Source organism: Carettochelys insculpta, chromosome 18, assembly GCF_033958435.1.
Source record: "Carettochelys insculpta isolate YL-2023 chromosome 18, ASM3395843v1, whole genome shotgun sequence".
In the NCBI taxonomy this organism is placed as follows: Eukaryota; Metazoa; Chordata; order Testudines; family Carettochelyidae; genus Carettochelys; species Carettochelys insculpta.
Genome location: NC_134154.1, coordinates 26321272 through 26345645, shown reverse-complemented (window position 1 = coordinate 26345645; position 24374 = coordinate 26321272). Strand labels below are relative to the sequence as shown.

At 41.5% G+C, this 24374-nt stretch overlaps 2 protein-coding genes across 4 annotated transcripts in view; both read right to left on the bottom strand.

Annotated features, from left to right (window-relative positions):
* MLXIP (MLX interacting protein) overlaps positions 1-16494 on the bottom strand; it is a 72807-nt gene extending 56313 nt beyond the window's left edge. The window contains exon 1 of the mRNA XM_075012364.1: positions 16110-16494. Within this exon, the coding sequence (XP_074868465.1) occupies positions 16110-16477 (368 nt within the window). The 5' untranslated portion in view covers positions 16478-16494. The remainder of the gene's footprint in view (positions 1-16109) is intronic.
* Positions 16495-20806: 4312 nt separating this feature from the next.
* BCL7A (BAF chromatin remodeling complex subunit BCL7A) overlaps positions 20807-24374 on the bottom strand; it is a 32456-nt gene continuing 28888 nt past the window's right edge. For all 3 annotated transcript variants that reach the window (XM_075012678.1, XM_075012679.1, XM_075012680.1), the window contains one exon: positions 20807-24284. In XM_075012678.1, the coding sequence (XP_074868779.1) occupies positions 24213-24284 (72 nt within the window). In that variant the 3' untranslated portion in view covers positions 20807-24212. The remainder of the gene's footprint in view (positions 24285-24374) is intronic.

The window sequence follows — 24374 nt, the reverse complement described above, 5'->3', positions numbered from 1 at the left end:
TGGCTTTGTCAGCGATGACTTCACCAGATTTGGATTTCAGAGGTGCCATCTTGTTCTGGGTGGGTCCTAATGCCTTCTTCATACCCTAGTACGTACTACTACTACTGTGATCACTCAGATAACGTTTGAATAGTAACAGAGAGGAAGCCGTGTTAGTCTATACACTATCAAAACAAAAAGCAGTCAAGTAGCACTTTAAAGACTAGCAAAATAGTTTATTAGATGAGCTTTTGTGGGACAGACCCACTTCTTCAGACCACAGCCAGACCAGAAAAGACTCAATATTTAAGGCACAGAGAACCAAAAACAGTAAGCAAGGAGGACAAAATCAGAAAAAGATAATCAAGGCGAGCAAATCAGAGAGTGGAGGGGTCGGGGGGGAGGTCAAGAATTAGATTAAGCCAAGTATGCAGACGAGCCCCTATGGTGACTCAGAAAGTTCCCCGTCCTGGTTTAAACCATGTGTTAATGTGCCGAATTTGAATATAAAAGCCAGCTTGGCTGCCTCCCTTTGAAGAACGGTGCAAAAATTCTTTTTCAGTAACACACATACCTTTAAAAACAAAAAGCAGTATACCTTTAGGTCATTAATAGAACGCCCCAGTCCATTAAAATGTTGACTAACTGGTTTGAGGATCTGGAGTGTTTTGATGTCTGTTTTGTGCCCATTAACCCTTTGTCTAAGGGAGTCAGAAGTCTGTCCAATATACAAAGCATCTGGGCATTGTTGGCATATGATGGCATATATGATGTTAGTAGAGGAGCATGAGAAAGTGCCCGTGATTCTGTGAGTAACCTGGTTAGGTCCAGTGATGGTATTTCCAGAAAAGATATGTGGACAAAGCTGGCAGCGGGCTTTGTTGCAGGGAAAGGTTCCAGGACTGGTATTCCTGGGGTATAGACTGTGGCTGTTAGTGAGGATCCTCATAAGGTTGGGAGGTTGTCTGTAGGAGAGAACAGGCATGTCACCCAAGGCCTTCTGGAGTGTAGCATCCTGATTAAGAATAGATTGTAGGTCTTTAATAATTCATTGCAGTGGTCTGAGTTGGGGCTGTAGGTGATGACCAGTGGTGTTCTGTTCTTGGCTTTTTGGGCCGATCTTGGAGTAGCTGGTCTCTGGGTATTCGTCTAGCCCTGTCGATTTGTTTTTTTACTTCTCCTGGTGGGTAATTCAGGTTTATGAATATTTGGTAAAGTTCTTGTAGCTTTTGGTCTCTGTCAGTTGGATCAGAGCAAATGCGATTGTATCGAAGAGCTTGACTGTAAACAATGGATCTAGTCACGTGTGAAGGATGGAAGCTAGAAGGGTGTAGATAAGTATAGCGATCAGTAGGTTTTCGGTACAGTGTGGTACTGATCAGGCCATCCTTGATTAGTACTGTAGTGTCCAGGAAATGTATCTCTTGCATGTTGTAATCGAGGCATAAGTTGATGGTGGGGTGTAGGTTGTTAAAGTCTCTGTGGAATTCTTCTAAAGTGTCTGTACCACGGGTACAGATAAAGTTTGGTGTGTCTGTGCAGCTCCGAAAATTCAAAGTAAGTTCAAATGTTCTGCCTTGGGATACAGAGGTTGTTTGATCAAGTTTCTCCTCCCATCCCTACACTGGGTATGTTTTAATATGCTGATGACATGTACAGAATCTCGTTCTGCAGAAGTCCTAAAAGTTTGAAACCATGTCTGAATTCCGTGAAGTGTTAGACTTGGTACTCTATGCAAAAATACAAAATGCAAAAGGCTCCTTTCCTATACATTACTGTGTCATTATATTTTTCCTTTAATGTACAAGTACAATGCTTAATTTGTCTATCACACAAGCTTCTATTTTGTAAAGAGCAAAAGCAGAGAACAGTCATTACCATTGTACTATCCTGGGCTTCCCCAATGCTTGGCAGGCTGCCTCCATATTTTTTATCTAGACTATGATATTATTTACTGACCAAACCAGAGCCTGAACAAACTAGAGTAATTGATGTATGGTCACAATAAAGCAGCATTTTGAATTTCCATGTCCCTTTATGGAGCATTTGCACCTTTCTTGGAAGCAGTTTTCACATTTTCTCATCCTGCTGATAGCTTTGTTAAGAGCCAGATCCTCTCATTCTAGTCAGCTTCACAGGCTGTAATTGAGCATCACTGCAACCACACCCCAGCAATAACAACAGAAGGGTAGCAAAACAAGGACTCTGGAGCTTTTACCACCCTCTGGCCCTGCCTACACTACAGCCTCCCCAGTAGAGCAGCTGTGATTTATGACTATGAAGTGTGAGCCAATCTGAACAAGGCACCACTCGCTTCCCTATCTCTCAACTTACTAACGAGCCCCACCTTTTGAAAACAACTGCTGCACAATTGGATCCTGTTTACATTGTAGAAACTACCAATTTGGGAATGAGATTCTAGCACAGTTGTCCCGACACAAATTAGTTTGGTCTTGAAGCACAGATGGGGCCAAACTACATGTTCTGAAATCATGCTGTAGCTCAACAATGCCCAAGAATGCAGCACAGTTTGTTCTTATTTGAACAGTAAGGCTGTTTTTTAACCATTTCAGTGGATTACACCTTTACACCAGTCTCCCAGCACAGAAGCTGCATTGGTGTAGGTATATCCAAGAGCCTGTTCTTTAACAGAGGACTGGGAGCTAAGAGGTGACCCTGTGCTCTGATGCCTATTAGCTCTCCCAAAGAAGGCTGATTACCCCTCTACCTCAGCCAGCCCCCCTACTGGTTAGATAATTATCATCAGTAACTGGAATTAGCCTATTCCATCAAGAGTGATCAGAAAGGCACAGAAAGGAAGCCAGGAAGGATGGAAGAACAGGGCTAATTGAGCCTAGGCTCACAAAAGGTCTTAAAGAAGGGAGACTTTTGCTCCTCTCGGGCCTTGAGAAAAGGGACAAAAGCACAGGAGACTGTAAATAAGATTGCTACACAAACTATAAAAATATTGGTGGAAGGAACATATATAAATAGCAAGCTGTGGGCACAGAACTAGTAGAGTCCGAGCAGGTTTCTAGGGTGCAAGAAGGCATGAATGGAACGTGCCCTGCAATAACCTGCCACCCCAGTGTTAAAGGATTCTAGCCTCAGTTTACTTGACAGTCTAGTTTGGACATGATGCTGTAGTTCTGAGACAGGTAAAGGTCTCAGATGTCACAATCTGCAGAACTGAGTATTTAGTTTGACTATCACCTATGCTGAGACCAGAATCTCCCCTTTTTTCCCTTTAGATAAAGGATGCCACGTTGCTAGAAAATTTAATCTTGAAATGACACAGTATGGTAAGTAAAACTGGCAGATATTTGTTACATTGTGTGTATTTGTTCCCATCGAATTATTTGGATTGCATGCAAGTCTAGGAACCAAGGCAACATGGTTATCTCAGTCCAATTCCTAGTAAACAAGTGTGTCCACACTGCAAAAACTTGTCACTACACCAAGTTCTCTTGTTGACACTTTGAGAGGTCACATTAATTAGGCCATGGGGACTGAATGAGGTTTGATTGGGATGGTAGGGAATTTGCATTGCTCTTGCTTAGGGCTTCTGTTTTTCAGGTTTTATTTGTTATTTTTAATAATTTCAGAGTTTTTTGTGCATGTCCAAAAATCAAGAGTTTTTTCATACGCTATAATGAATAAGCTCTTTGTAATGTTCTCCAGTGTGCTTTAATGTAACATCACTTCAAAAGGACCCTATGTTAAAGTGCACACCTCCCAAAATGTCCATGAGTTTCAGAAATCACTCCCCCATAGCGTGCATTCAGCTCTCTGCATTCAAGCTGTGAGATACAAGAAACCATTTCCAGTGTTTTCATACTCTCCATTGGATAAACAAAATTATTGGGGATATTTTATCAGTTAAAACCAAAGTCAGAAGTCTCACCTAGGCTGTGTGTGTTCCATGGATGTACAGGGGACGTATGCATAAATTCTAAGGTCAAAAGGACCCATATGACCAATTAGTTTAATTTCCTGAACAACACAAGCCATGAAATTGAGAAAAAGATCTAATCTTGATTTAAAAATTGCAAGGGATGGAGAATGTACCCCAGCCCTTGGTAAACTGTTTCAGTTGACTTCACAGCTGTCAATCAGTGACAAATTAATTTATACAGACCGCTTTATATCGTAATGTGTGGAGACAAACTATCCAAGAAGAGAATGAATTAGCTGAAGGAAATGGCAGAACAGCACCCACATCCAATATGGGGCACATCAGTGATGCACAAAGACCCTACCTATTGTCCTCTTCCAATTGGAAATTTCTATGCAATACCAACAAGGCACAAAGTATCGTTTTTTCCTTTTCTTCCAAGCTTTTCCTTTGTTTTCTGCTCATCTTTTAGTCGCTCTCTCACTAAGTCAACATTATTTTTACTTGGAAACAGAGACCAGTTTTCAGGAACTAATTCAGATCTTCCAAACAAACATACCCCATCACTGAAAAAAAATTCTTGCTGTAGAGAAATTAAAAAATCGTACAACAAAGGCCTCAAAAAGCAAGTGGTCACTAAGTACAGCATAATTCTGTCCTAACTCATCTTCCAATCAGTCTAAGTTTTCTGAAAACAGTACTTAAAAATTACAAACTGATCAAAAAGCCGGTGACAAAGTTTCTGTGCAAGCTGTTCCAGAGGATCGAGGCTAGCTTGGCAAACAGTGAGGGCTCTTCCTCATAGCTCACGTGGAACCACTTTATTAAACACTAAGGAAATGCAGAGGGCTCTCAGTGATTTTTAGAATGTACTGTACTGTGAAATCTTTGTGTAGTTTTGTTTCCTTATGGCATGCCAGCTGCTTTAGATAGGCAGTCCCATGATAGCTTTGAGATGGTGACCCTGTGGCTAGGGCTATGGATCACCATGCATGGATTGATTCCCACTAGTCTCTTAGTATTCAAGACTTGGAGTGCGGCAAATGTCCCAAGCAAGGCAGTTGTAAAAACAGAGCTCAGGAGACTCCACCACAAAAAAGAGCATTTATAGACTTAGGGCACTCTACGGCACTGGTCAGCAACCTTTCAGTGGCAGAGTGTAGAAATTTGACCTTTTCACCTCTACGGTCTGAGTGCCAGTGATGCATTTTAAAGTCACTAATAGCCCTGCATACAACAGCTTCATTAGTAAATAAACAAAGATGCAAAACTTTAGGTGGTGGTTGGTAGCATTAACTGGTCTTCGTTAATCCACAGGTGGCATGGCTTTGAGCAAGCTCCCAGCGGCAGGGGAATGAGGGATGGGACTGAGCTACCACCTCACTGGCTGATGAAAATTGGCTCACATGCCACTCCGAGCACACTTGCCAGGTGCTCCACTGCTGAAAGCAAGAGACTAGAACCGCCTCAGCCTTTAGAGTGCTGTAAAAGCTGTTTTGAGCAGGATTAGATTGTATGGCACAAACCCTTCAGGTCAAGGACTGTTTGTCAGCATAATGGGGCCCCACACTCACCTGGGGCCTTTGAGTGCTCTCCCAAATTTACTGCTACAAATAGTGGTGGTACAGTAGAGGCAGCCACTGACACCAGCACTCTCTCAAAATGACTAGCATGGGAGAAAATTGTCTGTGCAGGAACCAGCAACACAGAGGATCACAAACAAATGACATGCAATGAGGTCCTCAAACAAATAACTGGTGTTGGTTATCAATCCCAATTACAGAGCCCAAATGCAAACAAAGTGAATGTTGTCTCACTCCCTAAACCAACAGCATGATGGTTCTCAAGGGTGAGTCTCTTAGGCAAAACCAAGTCTAGAAGGGCTCCCCACAAGTCAGCCCTGATGCTCAGCATTGTAACAATATATATAGAAACACACGAGCCAAATCTAGTTCTAGTCAATCCCATTAATTTCCCGCCTAAATGAACAAAAATAAGATGAGTTTTCTTATTTCCTGATTCAAGAGGAAACTTTCAATGCTATGCCACAGATCTAGCCTTGCCAAAGTTACAATGAGTAGCTGAAAAGAAACAAATTAGAATCTTAGAGATAATACAAGATGATTTTTCATTGAGTAAAACTCTTGAATCTGAACTTGGATATATGGCTCTGTGAACTGAAAGGGAACTAGGGTGCCTTTCTTCCTCCTTTTGAGTCCCCTATTTCACATCTTCCAGAACGTAGTCTTATAATTTTGGCTTCAATTTTTCTGCTTACCAGTATGCGAGGAAAACATTTAACTTTTTGCTTTATCTGCAACCAGAGGCAGCAGCACACAGAGCACGTACTTGCTTCTCTGTAAAGTTATGCTTCATCAGCCCTACTAGTGTATAAACTGTAGATAAATACCGAGAGTAATTCTGACCCCCTTATGTTAGAGAACAAAATGAAGCATTTCTCCCAGTGCAGCAAGATACTTCCAAACAGAGCAATTTCAGGGAACAAAAGACACAGATGAAGTTAAATAACCCAGGCACTTCTAAGGCTATTTAATTTTAGTCAAACACAATGTATTTCACCCAACCTTTGGGACATATAAGGAAACTGTGGAGCCACCTCTTATTTTATGTGCAGTACCTAATGCTGTAGTTTGAGCACACAATTGGGAAGCTAAAGATTCCCCCAGGTTCCATTTCTGTCTATGCCTCCAATCTTCCAAGTCATCACAGGCAGGTCACATCACTGCTCTATATCTGCATTTCCAGCATTTCCACTTTATCTTCTTTCCAAGGAGAGATGTGAACATTAAAGCATGTAAAACACTCATTCTCAGAAAGGTGCTTCACAAGAACAAAGTACCCTATCCTGAACAATGCAAAGGATTATGAGAAACAACAGGAAAAGCCACACTACAGACACAACTCCTCTAATATTTAATATATAATTATTATATAACATTAATTTTAAAAAACCACACTGTGAATAAGGATGAGAAAAAATGTATGTGCATCAAAAATGATCGTGTTTTAAAGCAGCACATTTCTAGTCCTAATTACTGGTAATCAGATTTTCTTAAATTAACATTCAGCTGTACTAACTACCTTCTGTCTCATTATAATTTGCAATTAGAAAAATGTATCAAGCAAGAGAGGCATTTCATGTCAAATGGGAAAAGCTTGACATCCCAACTGATTATGTTTATGTATATATCTTCACAAGTGAGAGAGCGTCTATTATATGGGTGGGCTTGATCTGCTATAGCATCTTTTACCTGAGACTCTCAAAACACTTTATAAACGTTAATTCTAACCTATTTAGAAAACTTTGTGCAGCTTGCTCTACAAGTATCACAGATCAGTCACACTGCACGAGTGCCAAAGATGGAAAAAGAACCCAGACAGCTCATGTCTTAGTGCCCTCCTAGAAATACTCCCTCACAGACCTGACAGGGGCTCCAAGAGTGGGGGGGGAAACAATAATAATGATAATCAGAAACTAAAGAAAATAACAACATGCATCCTCCCTCCAGTAGTCATTCAGCAGAGAACAGACTAAAGCCCATCTGCTCAGTATGCAATTAGGAGATGAAGATTTAAAACAGCAGGGGATTGAGAGCACACTTGGCATAGTGCATCTTGTTATTATCTCAAATATGTATTTCCAGCCTCTTCAAATGGCAATCCCTGATCTCACCTTTTAAATATCTCCATTCAGCATGGGATGATGCTAATTACGATTGCAGAAGAAAAATATGTTGAAGTGTCAGGAATACTTCATCAACTAAAACATACACACACTAACATTAAGATTTCTGTGTCATTGTTTCTCTGCTCCTTTGGTGGTCTGAATTTATATAAACTATCTGCCCTACATCTATGAATATGGACTAGAATTAAAGTCACTGACTATTCTGCACTCTTCGCTGAAGCAAAATTTCAATTAATTTCAATAGGACCAAATGTCAGGTTTGTATAGTCAAGAGTCTGTGGTACAATACTTACAATACTCTGGAATCCTGGGTCTTAATTATGACTGCTTTTTCTGATTCTGCCACTGACCTGAAAGGTGTAATTTAACTAGTCTTCCACACATTCATATTCCTAACTGGGGTTAACAAAATTTCCCCACTTAACATGTTTGTAATGAAGCTTAATTTGTAAAATGCTTTGATAGCTCCAGATGAGAGAATGTTTGAATTTCTCCACTGCCTTTTATCTGAAGTGTCTCATCTGGGGCCTTCAAAATGTTTAATGAACAAGCCTCCGAAAATCCCTGTGAAATAAGGTTTTATTGTTCCATTTTACACATAGGACACAGAATCTTAAAGTGGTTAAGAAACCTGAGTAAACTGGTGTTAATGGGGTCCATGCAAGAAGTAGAAATAGAAAGTCCATGCTCCGGCTTCCAGGCTCCTGTTCCAATCAATAGAACCCTCTGCCAGAATTTTCTCATCCTCATTTCTATTTGTCTTAGAAAATTCTAAGAATGTGCTGTCCTTAAAAATGTATGGTATAATCTCAGTGAGACTGTGATTCCTTTTGATCCTAGGGCGAGGTGCTTACTAAATCCAATCTTTGAAATACAAATCCTCCTTTGACAGATTACTGAATGGGGCCACGTCTACACAAGAAACCGCCATCAACAGAAGTGACTGTCAGAAGGGATTTCCAGGCAAAACTTCTGCCAACAGATTGTGTCTGCATATAAAAGCAGACTAAAAGAGCAATCAGCGCTGTTGACAGAGAGCAGCCAGACTGCCCCGCCCTCTCTCAACAGAATGGCTGACCAGAAGCTCTGCAAACAGGGCTGCCCGGTGAACCACAAGCCCTGTCTGTTGACAAAAGGGCCCCGGAGCATCTACACAGCTGTTTTGTTGATAGAACACTGTCGAGAGAGGTGTTATACCTGAAGGGGAGAGGTAAAATGTTGCCGATGGATGTGTCGGGTTTTGTATGGAGCTGGGGGCCATGTGGGGAGACAAGTCACCGGGGGGCGGGGAGGGATTGGGCCACATGGGGAGGCAAGCTGCCAGGCAAGGGGTGGTTGGGGCTGTGCAGGGAGATGTGGGCCACACTGGGGGCTGCGCGGGGCAGGGGGAGATTGGTCCCCACTGGGGGGCAGCTTGGGCCCCGCACAGCAGGTGATTAAGCCCTCAGGGGGTAGGTTGGGAGCCCCCGGGGGACAGTTAAGCTGCAGGGGGCAGCTTGAACCAGCACAGCAGGCAGTTACACTACTGGAGGCAGCCTGGGCCCAACACAGGGCGGTTTGGACCCCACTGGGGGGCAATTAAGCCTCCTGGGGGCAGCTTGGGCCCACACACTGGACAGTTAAGCCACGGGGGGTGGTTTGGGCTCCGTACGGCAGGCAGTTAAGCCGCCAGGGGGTAGTTAGGGCCTCATACAGGGTAGCTTGGGCCCCACACAGGGAAGTTAAGCTGCAGATGTGCGGCGGGGGGCGCATCAGGCCTCAGGGCAGGGGCAGGGTGTGGGCAGTTTGGAGCTTGAGTTCCGCCACCCTTTTTTCTAGGAATAAAGCACCAGTCTTCTGCCTAGACAAAAAGAAAACAAATACAAACCTGCAGTACACTTACACAGCTTTCAAACACTTTAGTATCTTTGTCATTTAGTTCCGAGAAGACTGTCAGTGGCATTGATATTGAAGCAACTACTGAGTAGAAAAGTAAAATTATAAACACCAATTTTCATGTACAAAGGAAAAACACAAACAACTCCCAGCATTTTTTCACACAATCAAAGCTTTTTAATTATTTGCTATTTCCGCTATGGCACATTTTCTCTGCCCAAAAGAAGGGTGAGGGCTGATGCTAATGAATCCTGCCAAATGCACAACTACCTACAAGAGAGTATGTGCTCTGTGAAAAACACATTGTGTCCCAAGGCACTTACAGTAGAGCTCTGCCCTATATTATTTTAAGTGTGAACTCCTGGGTTTGAATACTCCACTGTTTACAAGGTAAAACTTCTCATATCACTCTGACATCACTTATACTTTGGTTTATTAATGAGATCAACCCTTCCCAAAGCTCGCTGCAAATTTCTTATATCAGAACTTTCTCTTGCATGCACGTATCTTTCAACTTTCACAGGTAGTAGGGCCTGATCCTGAAAGGGAAGCTGCATCCTAAACTCTCACTGAAGTCAATGAACATTAAAGGTTCATTCTTACCAAATCAGGCCCAAAAAGAAGTGGGGGGTGGGGACACAAGTCCTTTTTCCTAGTCCCAGAACATAATTCAAGTTATTGCTGCTCTGGCTAGAAACATCCTAAATACAATCCGAAACTTCGGGTTTTTTTGCAAAGAGATTTTGTTTAAAAGGTTGTAATGAGCCTCTTAAAAGGGGAGGGCACCGTACAAATTAAAATCTATAATTTTAATTACATTTTGAATTTTGGAAGGCTGAGGTAAAAGGGTTACAGAAGAAAGCACCTGAGTCCATTTACCAACCTTAAAAAAGGTACCCTTCCCAGTAAATCTCATGACAAGTGACATTGAGATAAAGTGTATAGTACAGGACAAGTGATAGCTGTAATCTGTTCCATTGTTTATAGGTAACATATTGATGTACGAAAGTTTGTGATTGACCTACTAAGCTGCATATTGGAATGGGTCTTGTCACACCTTTCTCTGTAAAGTGGTTGATCTGACATGATTTTAAAAAGAACCATGACTTAAATGACTGCAATACAACTGAAAAACAAGTTTAACTAACCTTGAAGCCTGCTCTATTTATAGAATAAGGAGAAACAATCACCTCCCTCCCCTACAGGTTTCTTCATGTGAAACATGGCAACTGTTTAACCATCAAAAAATAATGATGCAGCACACTTCAAGGTGGGAGACAAAACTACAAGGCTGATTTAGAAATTATGACAACACAAAACTGGACACTTTTAGGGAAGATGCACTTTATCTAGGCCTTCCCACATAATTAAATCCTGGTTTCCTAGATGTTAAAGATGTAAAATTGTATATATTTTAGTGTTTCTTGAGGCCTTGAATAAACTATCTTAAGCCTGTAAATCACCCAGACATCAATGAAAAAAAGTCTCAAATAAAAATACAATTTTGTCATGGTGATTTTCCTTCTTTTTGTATCTGCACAGGCCATGTCTGCCCAGCTCTAGGAATACAGCTAGTCCTGCTGTCTCTGCAACAGCTGCAGAACACACACATCAGACATTTTCCATAAACATCATTTGTTTCTGTTTAAACTTCTAATACTCAGAAGTAATGGATTTCCTGCCTGTGAAGGCTCTGGACTGGAGAATGACATCTACTGTATGTGTGTGTGTCTTGGGCATCCCCAGGATGTAGACACATACTCTAAGGCTTGGGCTATACGAGGAAAAATAGTTCTATTTCAGATATGCAATGCTAACTATAGCAATTGCACAGCTAGAATCAACATATTGGAAACCGACTTACCTGACTGTCCTCGCTAAGGAAGGTTGACGGGAGCAACAGCAAGGAGTACAGGGGTCAACTGCCAACCCCAGACAAATCGATTGTGTGTGCCTTTATCAGACGTGCAAAATCAAACTCTGGAAGATCGAACCTGACGAAGTCGACCTCCCCAGAAGTACAGACGTGCCCCCAGGATGAGCAGGGGTAGTCTAGTCTCCAAGCTTTATCAAATATTCTTCAGCTGGTGACCAACAAACCATTCACTCAGTTTTACTAATTTTACATGCACCATGTTCACCAAATATCTACAGCCAGACATAAGACAAGCTTGTTTAAAGGGCACAAATTTGGGATCATTTTGTTTTGGTAGTCAAAAGGTTCTGCTGGAAAGGCCCAGTCTATTATTTGAAATCTATGAAGGGAACTTCATCAGGTGGAATAAACCAGCCTTGAGCATTATGGGGATCCAGAACATCTGAGTCTTTAATATAAACAAGTACACTTGCTGAATACAGTAGGGTCTCAGCATTCGTGAGGGTTCCATGTTGAGAACCCTCGCAAACGTTGCATTTCATGCATACGGCAGCCCAGAGCCCCAGCGAGGTGGTGGCTGCCAGCGCTCCCCATCCCAGAGCCCCGGGAAGCAGAGGCTGCTGGTGCTCCTGCCTGGGGCCCCGGGGAAGCGGTGGCTGCCACCACTCCCTGTCCCGGAGCTCTGGGAAGCAGCCACTCATGAATAATTGAATTTGTAAACCTTAAGTTTGTGAATATGGGGACCCCACTGTACACACACATGCGCGCACATGCACACACACACAGAGGCTTAGTGTTTCTATGACAACTGGTTACCTATTTTCAATAAGGACGTATTACTACCCCTGAATTGTTTCTTCACTAAATATGATCACTCCTCAAAATTTCAATTATACATATAACTGAACACAGTAGAGTGAAAAGGGAAATACATCTAAATCTAGTTCATTTTAGCAACATTTACCTTTTGCATTTCTCTTAGCTTGGACAATAAAAACAGGCTAATTCGTTTTACATGCTGATTTTCATGTATTAGCACAATACTCTCCTGTCTGAGTTCACAAACATACATACACAACCAATTTACAATCACTCTTCTTCATGGAAATTATTTACCTACTAAGGTTGTTAAGGTAATCAAAAGGAGTCAGTATCACGACACTACAAACTTCAGAAAACTGTGTCTAGCCAGTTGCACTATTCAGTTTACAGTCAGTTTTCCCTTAATTTCTTTGGCTGTGTCTAGACTAGCCCCCCACTTCAAAGGTGGCATGGTAATTAGGGTGTTGGGAGATTACTAATGAAGCGGTTGATTACTTTATGTCCCTGTGTCCAATGTGGAAGACTAGAGACACAGGTGATAAGTGTTAACATAATATTGTAGCAATACGGTGGAAGGCAAGACTGAAGTTCTAGTAGCACGTCTAGATAAATAAAGGAAGTAATATTAACAAACTCCACTCACCAGAACAAAGTTAAATAAAGTGTTACTGTAAAATAATGAAAGATGCTGACTAACAATTTCTTGAAATTGCAAGAGAAAAACGCAAACAAATAGCTTGCTACTTTTCTTATGGAACAGGAAGTAGAAATGTTTATTATGTCCTTTACAAATTATTCAACTTTGTGATTAATTATTGCAGCTAACTTTGGGCCAAATCCCAAGAGGTACTGAGTAATTCAACTGTTATTGACATCTAGAGACAGGAAGAGCTCAGATTCTCTCAGAATAAAATCCTTTTATTTTTAATTCTCAAAATATACAGATGCTAGTGCTATTCGTTCCCTTTGCAACACATATTAGAATGTAGTGAAGACCTTTCTTTGCTTGGAACTTCAATTATATTCTAGGAAACAAGGTTTGCCTCTGTAATACCAACTCTCCAAAATTTTCTGTAGCTCAAGTTTTGCTGTTTCATTTGAACAAAACAGAAAGGAAATACTGAACGTAAAAGAAAGCTTTTTACTATTTATGTCCTCCCGCATCAGTTCTGCTCCAACAACATCCCTGTATTTTCCACTACTCCACCAAAGGGATTATCACCAAGGCTTATGGCTAGGTTTACACTAGCGAGTTTTGCCTACCAAACCCTGGTTTTATTGACAAAATAAGTGAAACGGCCACAGACAAAATGTGTTTTGTTGACAGTGAGTGGACAAAACTCAGCTCTTTCACCAGCAGCATTCATTCTCAAAGCCATGAGGCATAACACTGCTGTCAACTGACAAAAAAGCTGTGTGGACACTGTAGGGGGCCTTCTCTCGACAGATGGGATAAAAACAATGGGCAGTCCTGTCTGCTGTGCTTCTGGGTCCCTGTTTTGTCGAGAGCGCGGACCGGCAGTCTGGCTGCTCTGTCAACAGAGTGGAGCACTCTCACAATTGGCCTTTGTGTGTGGCCACATTCTATCAACAGCAGTTTTGTCAGGAAATCTGTCCCAACAGTGACTTCTGTCAACAGAGCACTGTATTATAACCATAGCCTATGAGACTATGCACTCTCAGTACCTTTTCTAAAGTGTGTCACAATGCAGACTGACAGTGACAACTTTGGAAGGGATTGTAAAGCCAGTCACCCCCTAAGTGAAATCATTTCAGAACTAAAAAAGCAGTAAAGTCGCACTTTAAAGATTAACAAAATAATTTATTAGGTGAAATTTTGTGGGACAGATGCACTTCTTCAGACCACAGCCATACCAGAACAGACTCAATATTTCAGGCATAGAGAACCAAAAACAGTAATTAAGGTTGACAACTGTTTGAGGCTCCACTTGTACCATTCATCTTAAATATACTAAAACTACTACACAAGTCACCAGTTTTTAGATCTGCATTTATCCCTCCACCTCTGTCTGTTTTTGCAGTGTATGTCAAATGTGGAATGTAGCCAGGGGACTGGCTTTCTTCTAGGCTTGATGAAGAATTGTCTACCCCCAGTTAAGGGAGCCAGGCCAGCCACAACCTGCATGCCAGAAACAGAGGGGCAGACAGTAAGTATAAAAGGTGGGCCCTGCGGCTCAGCTGGGCTGGAGCTGGTGAAGGATATGGATGTCCCTCACTGGGGTTTGTGCCCAAGAGGGACTGCCAGACAACAGGTATGCCAAGGAGCTGCTGGGACTGTTGACAGCTATTGTATCTTAAGAAGATAGAGAACAGCCACAGAATGAAGGTACCCAGCTTTCAATAGCGCACGGTTTGTCTACACGGGGTCCTTTTTGAAAGGACCCCGCACACTTCAAAATCCCCTTACTCCTATTTGGTTATAGGAATCAATCGAAAGCAGCACTTTCGAAGTGCCGCGGCTGCCATTATGCTAATGAGATACTGCATATTCATTGCAGTACCTCATTAGCATATTCTGATGCATCATTAGCATCCTCCTACCAAAAGGGGTGTACTACTGTAGACACAGTCCCTTTGGAAAGCATGTAACCTTTCTACCTAAGTGTCTAGTGTTATGTTACCAGTTCCTGCCTTACACAGGCCTATCCTCTCCTACAGACAACTCCCAACCTTATGAGGATTCTCACCCACAACCACAGACTATACTGCAGGAACACCAGTCCTGGAACCTTTCCTTGCAACAAAGCCCACTGTCAGCTTTGTCCACATATCTATTCTGGAGATACCACCACTGGACGTAACCAGGTTATTCACAGAATCACGGGCACGTTCTCATGTTCCTCAAATAACATCATATATATGCCATCATGTGCCAACAATGCCCAGATGCTTTGTATATTGGACAGACATCAAACTCTCTTAGACGAAGAGTTAATAAGCATAAAACAGACATAAGCACACTCCTGATCCACAAACGGGTCAGCCGGCATTTTAATGGAGTGGGCCATTCTGTTAATGGCTTAAAAGTTTGCTTCTTACTGAAGAGGAATTTTCACAACACTCTTAAAAGCGAGGCTGCTGAACTCTCTTTTATATTCAAATTTGACACATTAACACGTGGTTTGAACAAGGATGGGAATTTTCTGGGTCATTATAGGGCTCGTCTGCATACTTGGCTTAATCTAATAAATGATTCCCCCCCCTTCTGCCCCTCTACTCTCTGATTTGCTCACCTCGATCTTTTTTTTTCTGATTTGTCAACCTTGATTACTATTTTTGGTTCTCTGTGACTTAAATATTGAATCTGTTCTGGTCTGGCTATGGTCTGAAGAAGTGGGTCTGTCCCACGAAAGCTCACCCAATAAATTATTTTGTTAGTCTTTAAAGTGCTACTGGAGTGCTTTTTGTTTTGATAGCATACAGACTAGCACGGCTTTCTCTCTGTTACTATTCACCATAATTGAGGGTCATCTTTGACGCATATGCCAACCTAATTGACGCAGAGAAAGACGACAAGGAAGTGCCATTTACTCCTCCTCATCACGCTGCTTTTTTGTTTCGAAGACTTCGTTAGGGATTGCACCTGTCTCCAAATCCCTAAGGTTATTGGTTACCCCTCTGCATCCCCTCCTAACTCCAGGGGATGTTCCCCCTCACGAGTTCTCACGATTTCCCCCGCTCCCTCCTCAAGTCTCTAGAAGATCATAACTGAGAAGACACACAAATGCTCGACCCTTCCCAGCACCTTTTGACCCTATTACGCCCCAGCCACCCTCTACCCGGATATGGCTCCCCTGCCCTCCCTCTCCACCCCAAGCTCCCCACGACTCCCATGTCCTCCCACACACCCAGGCTTTACCGCGCTCCCCCGGTGCCATGACACCGTGTGCCCTGGGTGGGGACCACCAAACGTCTCCTCCCGCCCCCCGCACCTGTAGGCCAGGCTCATGCACTCGAAGAGCTTGGTGAGGGAGGCGTCGATGCTGAGGCGGCCCCCGGCGCCGCCGCCGCCGCCCCGCGCCGCCCCGAAGCGGTAGGTCTGGCACGTCTGCTCGTTGACCGTGTCGAAGTCGTAGCCCTTCTTGGGCGGGTGCTCGCTGTGCGGCGACGAGACCATGAAGTGGCCCGAGTGGATGATCTGGGGCCCCGCGGGCTGCCCCCGCCGCGGCCCGGGCCGCCGCCCCGCCGGGGAGCCCCCATCGTCCGTGTCCGAGGAGTCTTCGTCCGGCTCTGCCTGTCGCGACAAGGGTCCCGCCGGCCCGGGAGCCCGGCCCAGCCGCATGAACACGTCGGCGGCCATGGCCCGCTCTAGCTGCGGCGCCGGACCCCGCCCGACTCGCGGCCCTCCCTCCCCGCCTCAGCCCGGCCCGCCTCCGGCCTGGCACCGCCCCCGGCCTGGCACCGCCACTTAAAGGAGCAGGGCCGGGCGGCCTCCGCAAGTAGGAGGTGCTGTCCCCCAGCACTCCCGCTTCCCGCGCCGTGCACGCACCGCACCCCCACTTCTAGGCCCCTGCCCCTCTTCCAGGCTTCCCAAACTCCCCGCCACCGCAGCCTCTGCCCACCAGCCACCCTTCCACCCCAACTTTAACCTCACCCACAAGCCCTTCCTGGCACACCCGATGTCCTCCTCTCACTTTAATTCCTGCTCTGTAATTCACTTAAAAATCCCTTTCCATTGCAGACCTTGGTAACCTACCCAATTACGATACAGTACTACCATCCTCCTACACAGCCTTCCATATATTATATATGTGTGTGTGTGTCTGCGTGTACACACACACACACACACACACACACTGTAATCCCCCTGTACTTACTCACACCCCCTCCAACAACAGATACAGGAAACACTGCAGCTCCACAGAAAACCGCCTATAAATACCTGCAGGCACTGCTCCTGTTCATTGTATTATGGACACATTCAGCAACTTCAATCAAGACTCAGGGTTCCATTGTGCTTGATGCTGCACAAACAAAAGAACACTTTGGGGGGCAAGGACTTGCAATCTACATACCAAGATGATTGATGCAGGGCAGTCCCACTTCTCCCAACCAATCCCCCAAAGAAGACTGCCTTCAGGAAGCTCCTTTACAGGAGTTTTTCAACAGGAGGATGAATAGCAGTCTGTCTCGAATAGGTTAGGCATAACAAATCCTGCATCTTGGCAAGGGATTAGACTAGATGACCTTTACGGTTCCATCTAAACCTCTGGTTCTATGATGCTTATGCCAACACTGCCATTCTTCAAACTCACTACTTCCTCTAACACACACTGCAAATACACTACTACAATGGCCCCCACCACATCAACTCTCCATGTATCCATGCTGCAATCACGCCACTACTCCCTGCTTTGCTTTGTTGCAATATGGCAGTTTCAAACCAAAAGGCATCATGTTCACTTCCCCCTCTTGTGTACAGTTTGGGGTTAAGAGAATTTTCTTAGCTGACCACCTTCCTCTCCCCAGCTATAAAAGACTGCCTGGCAGACTATTATATCACAACTTAATCACAGAGTGACAACTAGGTTATTTACAATGAAGATGGGAGACTTGTCTCTTGCATACACACAGGGAACTGGGAAGTTTGACTCAGATGTAACTAACCACCTGCTACCGCAACAACTCCCCCCCCCCGCACTCCTATCCTACTTGCAATCGCGCAGTGCAACCCTAGCACTGCCAGCACTCTTGCAGTGCTCTAGTCAGTGGGTCTCAAACAGGGGTATGCAGAGGCCCCACAGAAAATCCATAAACTTTACAACGGTCTATATACAAAGCAAAGTCGGTACATGCTCGAATTCTATACAATGACTTGTTTTATACTGCTCTACTATACACTTATACATCAGTATGATATTTATATTCATATATATATATATATATATCAGTATGATATATTCCAAAAGTTTTATAATTATGCTAAAATGAGACAGTAAGCAATTTTTCAGTAATAGTGAAACTTGTCTGATTTTGTAAACTACTTTGTTTTTAAGTGAGGTGAAACTTATGGTGTATGAGATAAATGAGACTCCTATAACGGGTACATCTGCAAAGGCTGAAACCACTGCTCTAGCCAGGCACATTTATACTGTAGGGGTCTGGCTGCCTGCAATTGCCTTCCTGCTCTATCCCACTGCAAATGGAACAGAACTGCTCTCTACTCCTCCTAGTGGACACTGATTAAAAAAATTAGGTATAAACTTCCTTCTCTTTCTAATATTAGGGTGGTATAATTGATTACTGAGGAATTCCTGTTTATGTATCGTATAGAAGAGTTTACAGTGGGTGGGAAAACTAAAAGTGTGATTTAAAAATTACAGCAGAGGTGGGCAATAAGCGGTCTGTAGAGTGGATGTGGCCCACCAGATGCTCTATTGACCTGAGCATCCACAGGTATCTCCACATCCCACCGCTCCCATTGGCTAGAAATGGCAAACCACAGCTAAACAGGAGCCATGAGCAGCTGTGCCCATGGAGTCTCAGGTAAATCAAGCATCTGATAAACCCACAAAGGGCTATCCATGGCATACCATGTCTGGCTTGCGGGCCACTTATTGCCTACCCGTAGTTGACAGGAAATGAGGGTAGGAGGATATGGGTACCTCACATAAGGTTAGACACAGGTGAAAGCTGGCACAGGATGAGTAAAATTAGCAACCACAAAATATGTAATACTTTCCTGGGAGAAGCAGCAAAAGTCCTAGTGATTCTGCAGAAGACAAAAACAAAAAAAAGTACAAGAGAGAACAATCCAGTTCTGGTCATGGGGCTGGTAGTCTATTAGGAACAATATAGCTTTTCTAGAATTCTGCTGCCAATTATTTCTGGACCCATGTTAAAAACACAAAATATAAACAACCAAATTGGGAAACCATACCACCAGTTAGCTGTCCAAAATGTAATCTTGGACAGTGTCAGGATAAAAATCACATGGGTTTTTTGGATATTAGATATTTTTACCTGGATAGTTGACGCCTCTCTATTAAAACATAACACTTCAAAGTCCCCGGTTTGCTGTATATATATTTATTTTTATTCAACCTGGACTGTTGAATCTAAACTTAGTTTTACTTTCTGGTTCACAAGTTCATACCAATCATAAAATACACACATAATTAGGGCACAGTCTTACTACTATTCACTCAGGTAGCTCATTCTCTACAATTTTCCCCCCATTTTATGTACTTTAATTTCTCCTCTCCCAATTCTAGTCTCTACAGGAAGCCCGGTCCACAATATAACCTTCTGGCAGCTTTGTGCTATGTCAGAGAGGAGGCACGAGGAAGTGCAATTTGCTACCAACACAATTGTGCCAACACAGTCCAGACTGTAAATAGTTAATACTGGCAAAACTGCAATTTTGTTGCTCTAGTTTATTATATACAAAAGGACTTTTCTCACTTCGTGCATCCTTTAACTCCTCCTTTTATGTTTGGAACAGTTTCCTTTCTTCTACAAGAATTAATCCTCTCCATGCAAATCCTCCTTTTGCATACTCCTTCTATGAAACCTGAGATAATCCACTAAAAATGTGAGCCTTAAAATAAAACCCTGATTAGCGTGCATATACCTGGTCTAATACAGTGTAACTTAGAATGCAAGGTGTTTGGGACAGGGATAAGGTGACCATATTTTCAAAATAAAAGAGAGACATTTGTATAGCAACTTTTTCAGACAGATTATGAAATACACTTTTAAAAGTGTTTTTGTACATGCTGATTTTACTACTTCCAGTTCTTGACTCAGTGACACAGTCACACTTCTGAAGCGGACTTTTTCCAGTAACAGTGACTTAATGAGTTTATCACGTGTCCAACAACCATGAACATTCTCTTCAAGAAAAAGTACAACTTCGATAACATTCGATTTTTCCCATTCACTCACTGTATCACACTGAACACTTGTTCTACTAGACTGAGTGTTCCCAATAAATAAAGACCCAATTATATTTGATACAACAGCACATCTTGAACATTTTGTGGTCCTGACAAAGAAAAAAGGGAAATGAAAATTGGAACGTTTTAAGTTGTTCTCAAAACAGCTGGAAGAACTGGGAAAATAGACACAGGGTAGAGATCCCATCTCTCATTGGGTCTGTTCTTTGCAGAACACACTGATGTGGAGCTTTTCCCCCAAAACACACACAGTAGGAATTTACTAATCTGATGTTACACTACTTTTCAGATGTTGTCCCAAGCTTCCCCAATTCTCAGCAAAAAAAAATCAATATGACACCACTACAGTGATTTGCCAGCATTACAAAGTTTTTTTTGTTTTACAAAATATAATAAAACATATAACCCTTCGAAGTATCAAAGTAGTAACTTTAAATAATCTGAGTACATTGTGGGATCCAGTAATCTTACTTTTTTTATTGGATTAGTTTACTTACTATTTTAATTCCACCCATTCCTCCATACAAGCTGGGTCCTACTGAAGTGGTAATCACGACACCTTAGTTCGGTAAGGGACAGGAGGACTACAATATTTGTTTTAATGTATTATGGAATTAGACACCACATAATGCACTATTTAAAAAAAAAAATCTATAAATTGAAATATTTTAAATTAGAAAAACTTCTCAAATATAAATTCTTGATCAAAAATTATTCACGCAGTGTTAATCTTGTGATTTTTAATTTTATTTTTTAAATGAAACCATTGTACATTGTACAAACCATAGCTACTGATGGAATAAATAAGTGAAAAATTATACTGCTGTACAACACACACAAATCATAAAATGGAAAACGATTAGGTATTGAAAAAAAAACAAAATAAAATTCTTTACATCTTCTAACAGACCCTTAGATATAAAGAACATTCCAAAACATGACAATGTTTATGTATGAAGATAGCCACCCAAAACCAATATTTTATACTGCCTTGTTGATTTGTTGTTTAGTAAGTGCCAGCACTTTTTGGAATGTTTAACAACTACTTTTCCAAGCATAAAAATTCCAAGGAATAGTTCTGCTATAAAATGTTTGGCTGAGTAAATCACTTATTTGGAAGGCCTTCTCATGTGTTTCACAACCTAAGCTAATTTATGTTTTTTGCTTCTAGTTTCTTGTTTTCGTAACTGAAGCTCCAACATTCAGCATGTAGCAAGGAAGCACTTCTTAATATTTGCACTATTTCTAAAACATTAGCTGAGAACTTTCAGTCACCTTGAAGTAAATTACAACTCCCCTTCTGCTTCATGTCTCAATGCTTTCAATACTCTTTTACAGTGAGTTTTTAAAAACAAATTTCTGGTAGAGATGGGTCCAAGCCAAAACACTGGATCAAGATGTGGTTCCAAACCGTAAGTAGAGTTGAATCCTATATTCTAGTCTGGTCACATCTTTACTTTCTGGCATTAAAAATGTGTTTAATCACATCCACTGGCCCATTAATGTTATCAGGCACTTCAAAGAAAGACTAATAACAGTCTTATACGTTATTTTGGATTTCTTCATACCAGATAATGTCAAGGTCTCTCATCTTGGAGAATGACACTACCAGGTTTAAGGAACCCAAACCTATCTGCTTGTTCAATTGTCTGTCACTAGAATCTGTACTTAAAAGAAGTTCTGAATGTATTTTGTATAAGCTGTAAATAAAAAGTTGCTATTTTAGAAATAAAGCCACTAGCAACAACTGCTTTGTTTTCCAAGCCACAGAACAACGGAAACAGTTCTGAGTAGAAGCCACAGGAGGACAAGAAGAGATTTTTATAGTGAAACCTGGTGGTGTCAGCAATGCCAATAAACACTTCTATAAAATGAAAAAGTTGAGGTATTTTAGTGCTATTTATATTTTTCTTCCTAAATTACAGGAATCAGCTTTGAAATCAGAGCCTATCTAATCCTTTGGAAACAGACAGAAAAATCAAAATTAAAAACATTTTGGGATGCTTCTGAAGATGATCAGTAAACATAACTACTTGTCACAGGTGGCATCAGGTTCATGTAGTTTTAGCATTCAAAATATTAATGCCAGTGAATCAAAGCATTTTTAAAAGTCTTTTTTTAAAGTTTGCCCATTTTATATATCAAATAGAATTTCTCACAAAATATCAATTAAATCTGAGTGAAATATACATACAAACTGATAGCCATTGGCCAGTTATCTACATTTTTAAGCATACGCACAAGTCAAGAGAGAAATTACCATTCCAATGTGTTTACTGTGCAAATACAACTTTTGGCTCCTCATTTCCTTGTTTTCAAAACGTTAATGGATTTCATGATCTTACCAGAGAATCCAAAAACTTATTAGGGAGCACACTGGCTTCATGAATGATTTGCAACCAAATTTTATTTAGTTTAGCTCCAAAAAAAAGTTTATTTTGGCATAAAAATGAAAAATTCCCAAACTGAGCATAGCAGGTTGCTTTGAAGTTTAATCCAATAGACATCTTTAGGAAGGTCAACATTGGCTCTTCACTCCTCTTACTCCCAACTGTTCTTCATAACTAAGGTGGTAATTGCAAATGCAATGCAGTAGTCAAAGCTCAAGCCATTTTCACCATTGGAGAATTCAGAAATAAAAAAGTTTACACAGAGCTAATTAGGAAAATGTGTGGACAGGAAAAAAATTATTTTAAAATATTTACAGTTCCTAGCTTACAAACTGCACAATTTTTGGAGATGTGTGATCTGGTTTTAAATTACAAGACCCATCTCCCTCTGACAGCAAATGAAGATTAAGGCCCAATCCAGTAACATTTACACCTCATGTGAATACTCCTTGGTCACACAAGTAGTCACCACTGACATCACTGGGTTTTTAAAGGGGCTTGGCACCTCCCTGGAAGTACTAAGCCCTTGTAACATCAGACCCTGAAAGGCCTGATTTATGTAGATGTGATGCACCTCTAAATGCCATTCACTTGGAAGGAGCTGGCACGTGCTCAGAGCCTCTGAAGCAAGCCTAGCATAAGCACGCTTCAACATAATCGTAAAGAAAGGATCATTTGTACCAGTAATGTAGAGATTATGGAAATAAGACTTATTTACAAAGACTAGCTAAAAGCTTAAAAAAATTCCAAATACAGTATAGCCTAGAACATATCAGTAAACATCTTATTAAAGAACAGTACAATGAAAATCCAGTTCAGTGAAAACCTGATATCAGAATAAATCATTTGCTGCACATCAAATCCCTTTGATCCTATCTTTATAGTGGAACCCTTCTATAAAAAAAATACTGTACCCAGTACAGAGATCTGGACCTAATACTTAATCTACTTTACTTCTACTAAATTTATTCAAATCTGCAATATAAGTGGTACATAAATCATTAACTTCTGATGAAGTTAAGAATAGTTTAAAAGACCTGATTTACAGTTTGCGAATGCTGGGCATTCAATAAATGGTCTCCACTGTAGTTGCAGAAAAATAAAATATGATGCTTCTTTGTCTCCTTGGACTCCAAGTGTGAAAATGGCTTCCAGGTCTCACCTTTATTTGTAAAGTATAAGCACCAGGGATTTAAAATAAAAAAAAAAACCAAAAAAACAAAAAACAGAAAAAACTTACTACATGGCATTATACAAACATAGGCCACTTTGCAAAGAAGACAGCTGCAAAACAATTTTAAAAATTAGCACTGTTTTCAGAACACAAGGCACAAAACAAAAGCAGACATCACGCCAGAACAATGAACTTCACATGAAAGCTAATACCTGACCTGTACCATCCTTAAATATCTTACATTGTTAAATAGAGAAATGAAAAAACAAAAACAAAACAGCAGCAACATAATTGTAATTTTGACTTTAGAAACAGTGCGTAGACCCCTCCTGAGTTGTTTACTCCAACCATTTCAGAGACAGTAACTTAAAAGTTCTCAATGTTTGTTTCACAGGAAAAAGTTTTCAGTGTCTGAGAAGTTAAACCTTTGCTAGGCTTTCTTGGATTTTTGCTTGGTAACTTGAAAAGTTAGGAGTTCTGTCCTCATCCAAGAGAAGATTCTCAAGTAAGGTTGTTCTATGATTAAGCCCACTGATGTACCTTACATAAAAACTGATCAGGAACCTCTATAGTCTAAATTTCTTCAACATTTTGTTGGGAAGCCTCTATTTTCATCTTTTTAGAAGGTGGCACGCCTTCAGAGTCCTTAATAGAAAAGGGAGAAAGAATTCATGTTATCATTGGACTGGATTTTAGGTGCCATAGATATCAGACAAATGAAGAGTAAGTACTCTC